At 56.2% G+C, this 14,922-nt stretch overlaps 1 protein-coding gene across 2 annotated transcripts in view; it reads right to left on the bottom strand.

Annotated features, from left to right (window-relative positions):
• Positions 1–14,922, bottom strand: part of TOM1 (target of myb1 membrane trafficking protein) — a 36,444-nt gene that overhangs the window by 11,045 nt on the left and 10,477 nt on the right. For both annotated transcript variants that reach the window (XM_084880174.1, XM_084880175.1), the window contains exons 2-8: positions 9,062–9,146; positions 7,264–7,342; positions 6,224–6,373; positions 5,807–5,941; positions 5,551–5,697; positions 2,969–3,085; positions 371–504 (exon numbers count right to left, since the gene is read on the bottom strand). In XM_084880174.1, coding sequence (XP_084736300.1) covers positions 371–504; positions 2,969–3,085; positions 5,551–5,697; positions 5,807–5,941; positions 6,224–6,373; positions 7,264–7,342; positions 9,062–9,146 — 847 coding nt within the window. The remainder of the gene's footprint in view (positions 1–370; positions 505–2,968; positions 3,086–5,550; positions 5,698–5,806; positions 5,942–6,223; positions 6,374–7,263; positions 7,343–9,061; positions 9,147–14,922) is intronic.

Raw genomic sequence — 14,922 nt, 5'->3', positions numbered from 1 at the left:
CTAAGTCAGCCGGAAACGCTGTGTGTACTTGTAGTTAAAAAGCCCTAATTAAGGCCAGTAAGTGGTCCGAGGCCCCAGAGCCAGGCAACGGTGGAGTGAGCAAGGACAGATCAGCCTGCCTGGCTGCGGGCTCACGCACTCGGCCACTACCACTGCCCTCTCCAGGGCCTGGACACAGGGACATAGGGCAGGGCTAACTGGCGAGGAGAGGAGAGAAGAGGTAGTGGAAGGCAGGGCATGCATGCCTATGCTGTTAGAAGACAGCTGAGGATACATGCCCTGGGTGGCCGGCCTGGTGTGGGGAGACCAGGGTACAGGGTGGGTACGAGGGAGGGGAAGGGTGGGCAGCTGCAAGGCTGGGGAAGGGTACCGTTCGTGGCGCAAGAACACGTTGTTGAGATTGTCGTTGACGATGAGCAGCTCCTCTGTCAGCTGCTCGTTGGCGATGCGGGGGATGAGCTCCAGGACCCGCTGCTGCATGGCTCGGCACGTCCGGTTGAGCTCCTGCCACAGAAGCAAGGAGGACAAGCATGGGCACCGGACCAGAGCGAGGCCATCTCTCCTGGAAGGGCTCTGGCCCCTGGTGACCTTGGAGAGCAGAGCGGACTCCACACCGGACAGGAGCTCCACAGAGCAGCTCCAGGGGCTCCACAAATGAGCCTCTGAATTCCACTCTGTGCTTCATGCTCACATTCACCAACCAGCTGGCTCCATGCAGACTTCAGAAGAAAGTTCCTGTCGCCATCTTTGCTTGTTGAAGGACAGAGCTGCCAGGTGGCCCGGCCGAACAAACTGCAGCTTCTCTGGGTTTATTGGGGTATTTCAGTAGCCAAAACATAAAACCAGACTACAGCTGGTTTGTTCAGTGGATAGAGTGTCGGCCTGAGGACTGAAAGGTTCCGGTTTGATTCTAGTCAAGGGCACATGCCAAGGGTTGCAGGCTCGATCCCTAGAAGGGGGCATGCAAGAGGCAGCCAATCAATGATTCTCTTTCATCACTGATGTTTCTCTCTCTCTCTCTCTCTCTCTCTCTCTCTCCCTTCCTCTCTGAAATCAATAAAAATATATTTTAAAAAACACCCAGATGACTCCAACTATTATCAACAAACCTAAATTTTGAATTTTTGCCTTATTATTCACAGACTTATTTAAAAAAAACAAAACTTTTGTTTAGGAATAATGTTAGATTTATAGAAGAGTTGCCAAGAGTTTCTGTAACCCTTCACTCAACTTCTCCCTAGCCTGGCACTTGTCAGAACTACGACATTAACACTGCTATGCTATTGGCTAATCTACAGGCTTTGTTCAGGTTTTCTGTTTTTCTACTAATGCCCCTTTCTTGTTCCAGATCCCACATTGCATTTAGTCGTCATGTCACTGATGGGCACTTTTTAAAAAAATAAAGTTTGGCTTTTTTAAAATTAATTTTTTTTTCACCTGAAGATACGCTTTTTATTGATTTTTTAGAGAGGAAAGAAGGGGAAGAGGAGCAAAGGTTGGGAGGGGGGAGGGAAGAGAGAGAGAAAGCAAGTGAGCGAGTAAGAGAGAAACACTGATGTGAAAGAGAAACATCGATTGGTTGCCTCCAGTACGCACCCTGACAGGTGGATCAAACCCCAAACCCAAGTACGTGCCCTGCAGGAAATGGAATCCACCACCACACCACCCTTTTTTCCTGGAAGCATCACTGAGACTAAACGCTGCCCAATTCTAATTTTGGATCTTTCTGGACCCTTTTAATCCGCCCCCTCCTAGGTCATTCTCCTGGGATTTTCTTATCTGCCTTTCGAGTGACTTTCAACATCCGGTGGGCCTCCCTTCGCTTCCTTCCACAGCCAAGAGCACTTATGGCTTTGTTTCTTCTTCCTTGTCTACTCAAGAGCAGCAGTTGGAGTCAGGGCCCTGGCTTCCAATCCCAGCTCTGCTGCTTACCAGCCATGGGACCCTGGGCACATCCCATGACCTCTCCACCTCAGTTTGCTGACCTGGAAAATGGGGATAAGAGCCCCTACCTCACGGGAGAGGGTGAAGATTAAGTAAGTGAATGTGTATTAAGCGTCCACATCAGAGCCTGGCACATGGGAAGTGCTCCAGGTCCCTGGGGCACCTCGCCTGCCTGCTCCAGCCATCACTCACTCCCACAAGCAGGGCTCGGGACACACAAAATTAACTGCTCTACAGCAGTCCTGCGCTTCCTAGCTCCCTCACGCTTCTCTCATAGCCCTCGTGTGGTCTTCATAGTCACATGTCCTTTCAACTCTGAGACTCCACCTTTCCCCCTGCCCCCATCCAAGGGCAGGGGCACCAGGTCAGCTCAGGTCAGCCCTGCCCTCGGGAGCGTGAGGCTGAGCAGGAGACAGACCAAAATGAGACCATCACACCAAGCACCCCATCATCCCCTCCTGGGTCCTGTGGCTCCTGGGCCTTGGGGTCCCCCAGCTTTCTCAGTACCTCTATGAAATGACCTTCCTGGGAAAGGTGCTTTTCCCCAAACCAGCTCCTCCTACTTCAGTGCCCGACCCTCATCCCTCACCAGCTGGGGATGTGACTGCGGGAACATCTCCTGACCCACAGGAGCGAGACCCACAGCTCCCACCTGCCTCAGCCTGACACCAGCTGCTCTCTCATGCTTGTCTGCCACCTTGTAATCTGAAAGGTGGAAATCTTGCCTACCAGCTTTTTCTCAGTTTCATTTATCCATAGCTTACTCCAGACCAGGCACAGTGGCCAAAGCCTTGTCTCATGCCAAACTTTACCATGAAAGCTATTGTTAGTGCAATCTTACAGATGAGGAAACTGAGGCAGGGGAGCTATTCTGAATTCCAATCTGATGGAGTCCCAAGTCCCTGGAGTTAGCCTCTCCTGTGGCGATGAAGGGGTTCAGAGAGAGCCTGGGAACTAGGTGGGTGGGGAGGGAAGGTGTGTGATCACATGAGCATGAAGTTACCTGGGGTGGATGCAGACTCACCTGTAGCAGCTCCAGGTCTGCGGGCTCTGCCTGGGTGGGCACCAGCTCCGTCAGCATCTCCGACATCACCCTCACGTTCCCACTCACCATCTCCAGCTCGCTGCGCAGCTTCCCGATCTGAAACACACCGTTGCCTGGTGAGAGAGGCCAGAGGCCCGAAGCCGATGCCATCCACAGCGACTGAGCCTGGTGCCACCAGCCGGGTGTGGTACCCAGAGGAGCTGGCTTCCAGCACTCTCACTCAGCTCCCAGCCGCAGCCCTGCCTACGAGTGGGCTTTCCCCCACTCCACAAGCCCCCCTCACAGAGGATCTACCAACCTTTATCATCTCCAAACTGGAGAGCCTGGTGCAGGGAGAGGCCGAAGGGAAAGAAGCGGAGGGCGGATGCACCTCAGAGCCCGGCTGGAGCTCAGGGCTCCTGGGCCCAAGGGCGGCTAACGAGGCCCGAAGGACCTTCCGCCGAGAGGAGAGCCAGCGGCCGCTTCCCTCTGGGGGGATGGACTCTCCATCTCTCCTCTCCTGGGCCTGCTGTCTTGCTCCTGGTCTGTTTGTGGTTCTGTGACCCAGACTCTTCTGAGGATGAGTCCCAGTACCACCCCCACCCACTTGCGGAGTGAGAGACAGACTTAGCACTTGTTACAGGGACATGACAGTGATCAAAGGGCAGGAGGTCTTGGCTGGGGGTTCATGGTAATCAGGCTGCAGTCCTTTCACCTGGGTGAGGGGGCAGAGAGCTCCAAAATTAATCTGGCCGAAGCCCCTTTGATCACGGAACACCTCATGGGTCTCGTATTAAGTGGAGTAACTGAGTGGATCTCAGAATCTGAATGTCACCATGTTAATTTATAATGTCTGACAGCAGCTACCTTTTACCAACACTGATTCAAGTACCTCAGTGCACAGCGTACATTGCTAATCTAACTTGGCCACCATGCCTTGCCAGCATGGCTCAGTGGTTTAGCACTGACCTATGAACCAGGAGGTCAATGGTTTGATTCCAGGTCAGGGCACATGCCTGGGTTGCAGGCTTGATCCCCAGTGGGGGTTGAGCAGGAGGCCGCCAATCAATGGTTCGCTCTCATCATTGATGTTTCTATCTCTCCCTTTCTCTTTCTCTCTGAAATCAATAAAAATATTGAAAAAGAAGCACAAACTTGATCACTGTCTTACAAGGCACCTATCTTTACCGCAGGTGAAGATGCAGTGTTCAGACACAGACAGTGCATTCACACGGTTCACTGTCATCTTCCTAACCCGGAAAATGTTAACTACATCTGGCCTCTTCAATGAGCGCTCTTGGTTAAGTGAGGGAAAAAAGCCACTGCTCACAAATCCAGCCAGTGCAGGGCACATGGGACCCAATTAGAGCCTGAGCTACATCACTGGGCGTCGAAGACTTAATGAGTCCCAGGAGACTACGGCTCTGAAGTTACACAGACGGCTCCGTTTGTTTGGCGAGAACCTTCTGCACTACACGTAGTCAGTCTTCATCCACGCAGCTGCTAGGCCTCAGGCAAACTGCTTTACAATCATAACTGGCTAGATACATTTTTACAACCCTGTTACAGTTTTCCTGTACCTTGAATGGTCTGTCCAGTTGGGAAAACTTCTCTAGCAATATCTGTAACTCTGGAGGTGTTTTTATGATATCAAAGTACACAAGTTGCTCTTCAAACAGGTTGGGGCTGAAGGGCTGTCTGGTGAGCTGGTTTAGAGACCTTACGGTACCATTTTTGTCCTATTACATACCTGTGCCTTTCTCACCGGCACTCAGCTCTTACACTTGGCTGACATGATGGGTCTGAAGTCTGCAGAACGCCTCCCAGGGGCACCCCGGCAGTGCAAGGCCCTGACCCACACCCCTGCAGCCGATGACCAAGCACCCAGCGAATGCTAGCCTGGCAGTGGATGTCCCTCACAGGGAGAGCAGCGTCAGCCCCCTACAGACTGCTCCTGGCTGATGGGGGTTAGAGGGGACACACTGAGGGACAGAGGCCGACTAAGCCATGTGACCCCTGGTCTGAGGAGGGTGCTCTTTCCAATCTCTCCCAGGCCCTGGTCTGCCCCCGGGAACCTTACCCTATGCCCCCTCTTCTCGGGGCTTCACGGGAAGCGGCAGGATGCAATGCAAGAGGTTTTCAGGATTTTATCTGTGTGGCTGTTTGAAACTGCTTTTAGCCAGAACCTCTGCTCAAATGTTACTGAGCACACAATGACAAGGACAGTGGAGCTGCTGTGGGCGAAGGGGTCCCTACAGGCACTTCCCCTCCCTGGTGCTGCCCGAGGGGCTCTACCAGAACACAGTTGGAGGCTGGCTAACACATAGGACAGAGCCGGCCTGCAGCCAGACAGACCTGAGCTCGAACCCCAGCTCTGTCTCTGCTGAGCTGTGTGGCTCGAGGCGAGAGACTTTCTCTCTCTGAGCCTCCTCTTCCAACAGGAGGAACAACAGGCACCCGTGGGGCTGCTGTGAGGACCAGCAGAGGCCCCACAGTCACTTTCATTCTGACAGGGCTCTTCCCTGACACGTGAGGAGCAGCCTCCACCGTGCCCCTCGTGGCTCTGACCCCGGCTCGTTTACCTGCTCAGGGGTTGGCGTTAGGGGTGTGTCGCTGGGGAGTACAGCTGGGGTGGACACAGGAGCCGCCTGCTGGCTGGGATCCCCACGATGAGAGGCGTCAGTGCCCACAGAATTCTGTCCGGATGGTGTCTCTGAGCTGAACACGGTCTAGAGGGCAAACGACTGGATCAGCGAGGCCCGCAGGGGCCCCAGAAAGAGCCCAGAAACCAGCTGGTGACTGCTCCTGCCTCCCCTCCCAGTCCCCGAGTCTCCTCACCCGCTGGGGTGTGTGGATGGGCGACAGCATGTCTAGGTCAGTCATTGGGAACTCCAGGCCCTTCCGCCGCAGGTCCTCGTAGACAGCGACGACACCAGTCAGGTCGGGCGAGCTGCGGAACGCGTCGGCCCAGGACTGAGGGGACAAAGGGACATGGCAGGTAAAGCCCTTGTAAGCTCACCGACCCTGTCCCAGAGAACAGCAATTCTGTCCCTGAGCTGCTGGTCCTTTTACATCACTCTGACACCCAACTCCACAGCAAGGCTCAACGCTGACAAGTCTCCCCACACTCTGAACGTCCAATCAACCGACAGCCCAGGTGGCCCCAAACAAGAAAGAGACCGAGGCGGCGGCAGCAGCAGCATCGGCACCTTTCTCCCCGCCCCGCCCCGCCCCGCCCCGCCCGCCAGCACTCACCTGGATGAGGTTGAGCACCTTATCATGCACGATGGTGGGTGGGTTGTTCTTGGGCAGGATGGTCCTCACCAGCACACCCTCCACGAAGTCCTGACTGGCCACCAGCACGTGGAAGCGGTGCCCACAGTTCTTGACACAGGTTTCCAAGACCTGGAGGCCGGGAGGTGCCCGTGAGCACCTGTCAGAGGAGGGGAGCACCCAGGGCCCCAACCCCCACTCTGCTTATGTCCCAGAGTGCCTGGGCTTCCTGAGATGAGACCCAGCACTCGGAGAAGCAGGGATGATGTGGGATCCGGGCTGGCTTACTGGGTGGCCAGAGGCCCTTTGCTAAGTGGCCTCGGTACCCACAGAACCCTGTCCTAGGCTCTTTCTGAGCTGAGTCCGGCCTGGAGGGAGGTGGCTCTCCAGGTGGAAACCAAAGGTGGCTCTGTCAGGTGGTGACCCTGTGGCGAGCTTCCCTCCAAGGGAAGGTGGTGAGCTTCCCTCCAAGTGCCTTCTTCTTATTCATAGCAGCAGCTGCCTTTACTTTTCAGCGTGGGGGATTCTCCTGGACATAAGGCTGCTGTGGCAGAGGCTGGCACAGAGCTCTCAGCCCCACTCCCAGCAAACCTGCCCCGACAGCCAGGATGCCCACCATGCCTGGCTCATCCTATTGGGGGCATTTGTTGAATGTTCGTTTTTCAGGTGGGACGTCCAAGTGCCAATCAGCAACCACCTGTGCCTGCCAGGCTCCTGTCCCAAGTGTGGGCTCACCCTTAGGCCCTCTGGCCCGGGCTCTCCACGGCTGGTTCGGAAGGACGGGGCCTCCGTGTGCCTGCTTGCTCACCAGCCAGTAGGTTGGAGAGAACTTTCCCCCAATGGCCTCTCCTGCCACTCTGTGCCCGCCAGCAGTGTAGTCAGGACAGCACTTTGCCCAGGACCCTTCCTTCCCAGCCCTTGGAAGAGGGGCCCCCAGTGGCTAGGAGTCCCTGCTGGGCCCAGGGAGCCAACCCAGTGGTCTCTGGTTCGGCCATGGCCAGGCAGCCAGACTGGGCACTTACTGTGAGAGCCAGCATCACCTCGTGGAAGTTCTTATTCCCCGTGATTCTCTTCTTTATTGCTCGAAAGGCATCTTTGGGACTGGACAGAGGAAAAAAGGAGGGATGGGCTGAGGCAGGGGCCAGAGATCAGGGGCTCTGGAGACGGGACGGCTCCTGTGAACTGCCTCCCTGTTCCTGTCTGTTTCCTGTGTGTCCAGGCTCTAATCACATCACACCCCCCACCCCCCAGAGTCCTTGGGTAGGTCGCCAGGATCCGTGGCAATGACTCAGTGTGTGGTCCCCGGACCTCCTGAGTGGGGGCATGTGAGAGCTGGTTAAAAACGCAGAACCTTGGACCCACGCTCAACCCCTGAACCAAACGCTGAGGGGATGTGGGTGCTCACAATGCCCCAGGGCTTGTGGTGCAGACTGAAGAACCTGTGACTGTAGGCAGAGTCCTAATGCCTGTCCTGCCAGCTCCTCTGCCCATCTATCCTTCCCCTCACCAGGTCCTGGGGAAACACTGGTGAACAAGACCACGTGGCCCTGCTAAGCTCAGGGAGGTGAGGGTCACGCCCGCTTTGCTCGCTGCTGGGTCCCCAGGCCTCGTGCAGAGCCTGGAACACAGGCGCTCAAGTCAATAGCAAGCACCTGAGGGTGAGCATCTGAGCCCTTCTCAGCCAGTCTGCAAGGACCCGCCGTGATGTCAGCTCTCCTGACTGGTCCTGACTGCCAGAAGCAGTCACCCACAGCCTCTCTTGGGCTCCCCGCTGCCGCTCTGTCACACAGCGCGGCCAGGCTGAGGACCTCTCCCAGGACACCTGGACTCCCGGTGGAGAAAGGAGAGGGAAACGAGATCCTGCTCCACTGCTGACCCCGATTTTCCACAACAGGCCGCGCCTGGCTGCCCTTCCTGCTGGGTGCTCCCCACCCCGCTCCCCACGCTTCCTGGATTTTCCGAGGACAGTGGACGCAGGATCCCCGCTCTGCTCCCCTCGGGGCCTTGGGCTTATGGCTAGAAGGACTGGAAAGAGTTAAAGTGACCTGCCCAGGTCCACGGCTGGTCAGTGTGGGTGAGTGCTCCCCCAACCCCCGTAGGGCAAGCTCGGCAGGGCTCCTGGGCGCTGAGCAGGACACGGTGGCCCGCACACTGAAAATGCTCGGCCACACTCAGCTCTGCGTCATCTCACTGCCCTCCCCGTGATCCCGAGCCTGCCTGTGGTTTCACACGGTAAGGAAATGAAAGTCTATTCTTGCTCACTAAGGAAGCCGGAGTCCCTTACACACTCCAGCCCACAGAACGCAGAGGTCCGGGGGCCACCTCGTCATCTGAGCTGCCAGCTGGCCCTGTCCTGGGAAGACGCTGCCCAGGTAATATCTTAGGAAGACCTGCCCGGCTGGGTGCTGCCGAGAGGCTATGGGCGGGAGGCAGCTGATTTATGTTCTCCCCCCCCCCACCCCCCCCCCGCTTCTCTCTCTCTCAAATTAACAAAAACATTGTTTTTGTTAATGGGCAGGAGCATCCGGGGCCACGGGCCAGCCGCACACCCGGAGACGCACACCCGGCGTCTCCGGGCCACTCACCCATCTGCCGAGAGGGTTGACAGGACCATGGCTCCAAATGCATGTTCCTGCCCGGGGTGGGGCTCAGAGGACTTCTGCAGCCCTCCTGGCCCTGAGGCAGGAGGCAGCCCTGCCTTTTCGCACAGAGGTGTTGGGAGCGGGGGGGGGGGGGGAGGGGGGGTGTCTCGGGCCGGAGGCGGGTGCAGCAGGGGCGATGCTGGCTGCAGCTGGCTGTCCCGCCTGGGCCCCAGCTTACCCTTCCTCCGTCTCGTTGATGATGTCGCAGATCTCCATGTTGAGGGCCCAGTCCTCGCTCTGCAGGGAGCCATCGGTAGCTTTCTCTGAGGAGAGGAAAGCACAAGTCACAAAGGCGTGTGGGGTCCTGGATGATAAACTCAAACGGTGGGGCGTGGTGTGGTGATGGGGGTCGGGCGGGAAGAGAGGAGAGGAGGGAGGACAGTGGATGCTTTCTGGGAACCTAAGATGGGCCAGGTGCTGTGTAAGCTATGCCCCTCCAGGGTCCCATTTTGTCACTTAATTCTTTTTTTTTTTGTCACTTAATTCTTATTAGAAGCCACACTTGGCTGGGAGAGCGCTGTCCTGTGACGGCTGAGAAGCCGTGGCTCAGAGCACTGAGCCAGTGAGCAGGTGCTCGAATCCAGCAGCGCTGGCTTCAGAGTGCTTGTTTTTCATGTGCTAATACAGAGGTGTATGTTTTGTTTTTTTAAAAATAATGTCTTTGTTAATTTTAGAGATAGAAAGGGAGAGAGAAACATCAATCAGCTGTCTCTTGCATGCCCCCCATTGGGGATCAAGCCCACAACCCGGGCAAGTGCCCTGACCAGGAATTGAACCAATGACCTTTTGGTGCAGGGGATGATGCTCAACCAACTGAGCCATACTGGCCAGGGCAATACAGAGTGTTTTGTTTTGTTTTTATAAATGAATGATTTCGCCTGGTGTTCATCACAGGAACGATGATGGGCGAACACTCACATATGTTCTTTAAGAAGCGAAATTCTGTCCCTCCACTTAAACATGCTATTCCTCTAGATTCTTCTCCCACAGTGCAGCTTTTATTTATTTATTAAAAAAAAATATGTATATATATATTAATATATATTAATATATTTTATTAAATTTTTTTTTAACAGAGAGGAAGGGAGAGAGATAGAAAATTAGAAACATCAATGAGAGAGTCATCGATCAGCTGCCTCCTGCATACCCCCAACTGGGGATGTGCCCGTAACCAACGTACATGCCCTTGACCGGAATCGAACCTGGGACCTTTCAGTCTGACACTCTATCCACTGAGCCAAACCGGTTTCGGCATCACAGAGCAGCTTTTAAATAAGTCCCACCACAGCGCGCATGGACGGTTTGTCTGCTGCCTTTTTCAGCCACATTCCATCACGCACGTACCCCTGGCTGGTGCGTCAGGCACACACATGCACTTCTACCATGTGTAAGTGTGTTACAAAACAGGACTTCATCAGCGCTTTAAGGTTCAGACACCAGGGCCGTCTCCCTGGCTCCCAGACCCTGGCTCCAGGCGTGAGTGCTCACACCCGCCGGGCTCACGCGCCCGCTGGCCCCTCACGGTCAGCCAGCTCTCCCCTACCAGGAGTGCTCAATGACTGGCACGTGGAACGTCATGTGATGGCACAACCGTCCTGCAAGGGAGGCGGGCATCGCCCTGCTCACAGGGACAGACAGATTCTGGGGCTGCACAGCTGCTGGAGGTCAGGCCTGCTCACGCGCTGGGGTGCAATGGTGGACCAGATGGACATGGCGCCCAAAGAGGCTGGGGCTCTGAGCCCAGGCTGTCAGGACAGAGCGGCGCTCTCTCTTCCTGTGTGCCTGGGAAGGCCCTGTTCCAGCCAGGCAGGCAGCCCATCCCATCCTGTAGGGCAATCCCTGGGCGGGCCAGCACAGCCAGCTCCCTGGAACTGTGGCTTCTGTGACCCTGGTTTTGAAACTGGCCTGACTTCATTCCACCCTGAGTCCTACCTTGGGCCCTGCAGCCAGATGGATGCTAGGACAGCCCAGGACACATGCCGGGCAGCTGAGGTATCCAGGTAGGAACCCAGGGGCAGGGAGTGGTGGCTGTATTCCCTGGATTAGACCTGGGGAGGGACGAGGAAGGGCTGCTGAGAGATGGACTTGTCCACCCTACCATTTTGTGGCGTGTGGCTTCTTTGTGTCACACTCTCCACGCTTGGGGGCTTACACACTTACTGAGCTAATGGGAAGAACCAAGGATGGATAGGCCTCTCTGAGCAGAGGGTGGACCTACTCTGGGGTTGGGGGGCGGTAGCTAATCACCATGTAGAACCTGCCCCCTCAGAAGCCATGTCTCAGTGACCCCCACTGGAAGGCTTAGTCACCCGACTCCTGGACTACTCTGACTGGCACAGCCAGCTCTGACTCTCATCCTCCCATCTCCTCACCCGCTCCTCCATGCCCAGCCGGCCTCCACCCACTGCGCTTGGACCACGGCCTCCGCCTCCCGTCCATTCTCCCTGCTGCCCACTCTAAACGTTCTGGGAGCTGAAAGTGATTGTGTCCGTCTCAGCCCCGAATCCTTCAAAAGCCCTGAGCACCCAGCCAGGCCTCCAAGCCCTTCCACAGCAGCAACACTTTACTTCCCATGTTATGCACTGCAATACCAACACAGCAGCTGCTCCCGTAGTGTGACTGGTCCTCACACGTGTAAGGCGCACATGACCACCTCCACCAACTGATGAGGAAACGGAGGTGCACGGCTGTGCCAGGTGGTCAGGGAGGAGTGGCCACGGGAGCCACTAGCCTGTCTCACTCAGGGATCGGGCTCTGCTGTCCCAGAGGGCTCCCTGGACCACACAGGCAGCTGCTCCTCCTCCCGGACCCCTGGCTCCACCAGCAAGCCAGAAGTAGCTCCTCTATCCGATCCCTTACCACCCCGGCGACCCCTGAACATGATGGACACCCCTCTCCTCCCGGGGGAGAGGGCAAGGGGTTGGAAGGGGTGAGGGGGCAGCTGGGATATATGTCAGGATGCCATCCCGAGGAATCAAGATGGGTGCAGAGGGACCTTGAGCACGAGTCTGAGCACAGCTGGCAAACTTTAGTCCTCAGTGCCAGCACTGGGCAGAGCCATTCAGAGGATTGTGTGGTTCGGGGGGAGAGGAGAAAAAGGGGAGTTTCAGGCAGACTAAACAGGAAGGGTAGAGGAAGAGGAGAGAGACAGGCCCATCTGAACAATTTCAGCAGACGAGGGGCTGCCCAGACCAGGCCCGGCCCTTCCACCACACGCACCTTCCTCCTTCCCTTCAGGTCTGGGATGGACAGGACTGGGGAGACTTCCTGAAGGAAGAGACCATGAGCTGGTGTGTCCCATTAAGGGCAGAAATTTAAACCCACAGGAACCTGGGATATTAGTTTTGTTTCAGTGTTTAACCACAAAAGTAACTGGGCTAGCTATTTTAAGAAGGGGGAATAAGGAACACGGACAATGTCGACCCGTTCCCAGAGAGTGACAGCTGACTTCTGACCTCTGAGCTGTTGGTGGCAACCTTCGAAGGCCCCGGAAGCAGTTCCACTCTTGTCCCAGCTCCGAGGAGGCCAGGCCCCGCAAGCCTCCACCAGCCACTAGCCCCATGTTGTCAAGGACTGGCTGGCCCGTCTCTCTGCTCTCAGACCACTGCCTCATGATACTTGAACAGTAGCCTGTCCTCCCCATGCTGGGCCTGGTCAGACACCGCCTCCCGGCACCGCCTGGCACCGAGGCAAGCGCAGTCAGGTGGGGCAGTGTCATAGGCTAGTCTGGCCACACGTCGTCCTCAGGAGACCATGGGCAAGGACCCAAGCCCTCTAAGTGTCCCTTTTCTCATCTGTCAAACCAAGATAAGGCTGTCGGCTTCGCGGACATTGGCTTGTCAGCCAGACAATGTCAAGGAAGGAGCAGTGACCAATAGCCGCGAGGCACCATGACCTGACTTGGGCTGAGAGCAGGAAAGAGTGGCCACCAAAGACATGTCCTCACCCACCTTATGTGGGCAGCGGGAGGGCAGGTGATGCCCAGTGCCAGGGAGGGGAGGGGGGTAAACCCTGGCCTGTGTGGCCCTAAACTCGTACACTCTCACCCTGCTCTGCCTGAAGGATGTCTCATCTGTCTTGGTGGGCGCTGAGCTCTTGGGGACATCTCTCTCTCACCAGCCCTATTGTCTGGTAGGGCAGAGAATAGGGGTTCAGTCAATGTTTGTAGAAGGGCTCGCTGAGCCTCCAGATGGCCTCGCTGCTCCAGGTAAATGCTGAGTCCCCTCCCTGCCCCCACCCTGGATAGCACTCTCTGCTCCACTGACCCCAAGCTCCCCCTTTCCACTCCTGAACCCCTTGATACTGGGATGTTTCTTACAAAGGATGACCTATCAGAGCTCTGTTGGCAGCCTTTTCTTTTTACACCCATGATGTCTTAGATTCAATGACATGGGGTTTGTAAATAGCGAGGGAATGCCTTACAGATCATGCGGAAAACAGACCTAGTCCCACCAGTTCCCTGACCAGGGACAGGGACAGACCGGGCGCTGGTTGACCAGGTGGAGAAGACAGCCGCATGCTGCTCAGCTCTGGGTGGCTCCCACAGGCCGTCTCCTTGAGAGGCCCCTCTGCACGCACAGTCATTTCCTTTTTAGTCATTTCCCATTTACTGATGCCGTTTTTCCAGCGTGAAAGTCACCTACTCATATCACTCAAAGGACCAGTGACCCTTTGTGAAGATTTCCATCTAGTCTTGACTGTTTTCTGACTCTAAAAACACACCAGTACAAGTTTTAAAAGTGTGTAATAGTATTATGGTTATGGCTTGTTTGTCTTAAAATAATAACCCTATTCTATAATTTAGACACACACTGAAATATTGATGAATGAAATATGATGTTTGAAATCTGTTGTAACACCCCTCTGTTTACTTTCCCACCCTCCATCTGCCTCCGCCCGAGTGTCTCTTAGCCCCTCCACTCTGGCATCTGCCTTCTGCATGCCTTCTTCCTGCCATCTGTCCCCCTCTCCGCCCTCCCACTGTGCTCCCTGAGCTGCTGTGCGTGTCCAGTTCTGTGCCAGGTGCTGCAGGAGCAAAGGTGGAGAAAAGAATCCCAGCCCTTGAGGTGTTCCTGGTGGTCAGGGTAACAGCTAGACAAGCATTCTCAGTGCAAGGTGGACAAGTGAGAGGACGGAAGCCAGTTCGGGGTCCTGTGGAGCTGCGAGGAGGGTGAGCACCGGCGAGGGCACCAGTAGGTTCAATAGGAGGTGCCGTGGGAGTGAGCGCAGAGCATGAGCTCTGCTCCAGGCGGAAGGCGGAGGAGAGGCATGGGCTGCGTGAATGAATCAAGGATGAATCAACAAGGGCGGTGGGAAGGAGGGCCTGAGGGACTGGGAGAGTGACCTGGGGGAGGCTGGAGGTCCCAGGAGGAGGGAGCAGCCAGGGGAGCAGGGAGTGGCAGCTGAGGCAGAGGGACAGACCAACCTCAGGCTGGAAGGAGGAACTCAGGCAGGCAACCACACCAAGCCCCACAGTGGCAGCCGCCTTCCTGGCCTCCCCAGAGCCATCCCTTCCTTCTCACTGCCCAAAGCAGCGATCTCATACCCTGGGTGCCTGATCCAGAAGTGGGCCAGCGGCCGGTTCTGATGCCTGGGGAGTAAGGGGACATCTGCTGGGTGGCACTGCTGAGAGGCACTGCTGGGACACAGGGCACAGCCAGGAGGGGAAGCCTTTTCTCCCCCCTCTTTCCTTCATCTCGTGGGAGGCTAGCATGGGAGCATGGTGCCTGGAATGTGAGCCTGGGAGGTGGCTAGCTCGGACCAAAAAAAACAACATGCCAAGGACAGAGAAAGAGCCTGGATGTTAAAGACATCATTGACTGTCACACCGACCCTGAAACCACCCGCCTTCAGACTTCTTGTTAGGCAAGCATCGCAAGTGGTGGTGGGTTCGGCCTGTGGGGGCTGGGTCCCTGTCACCTGCGGCAGAGGTCCCCTGGCTTCCCCACGAGACTGCTGCACTCTGGAATCGGAGCTACCCTGGGCCTCACAGGCACCTGTTGGCCAAGCGTTGGGTGGAGATCCAGCCCAGCCCTTCTC

Source organism: Pipistrellus hanaki, assembly GCF_964339955.1.
Source record: "Pipistrellus hanaki genome assembly, chromosome: 3".
In the NCBI taxonomy this organism is placed as follows: domain Eukaryota; kingdom Metazoa; phylum Chordata; class Mammalia; order Chiroptera; family Vespertilionidae; genus Pipistrellus; species Pipistrellus hanaki.
Note: the sequence above shows the minus strand (reverse complement) of the source record. Positions and strands in the feature narration are given on the sequence as shown.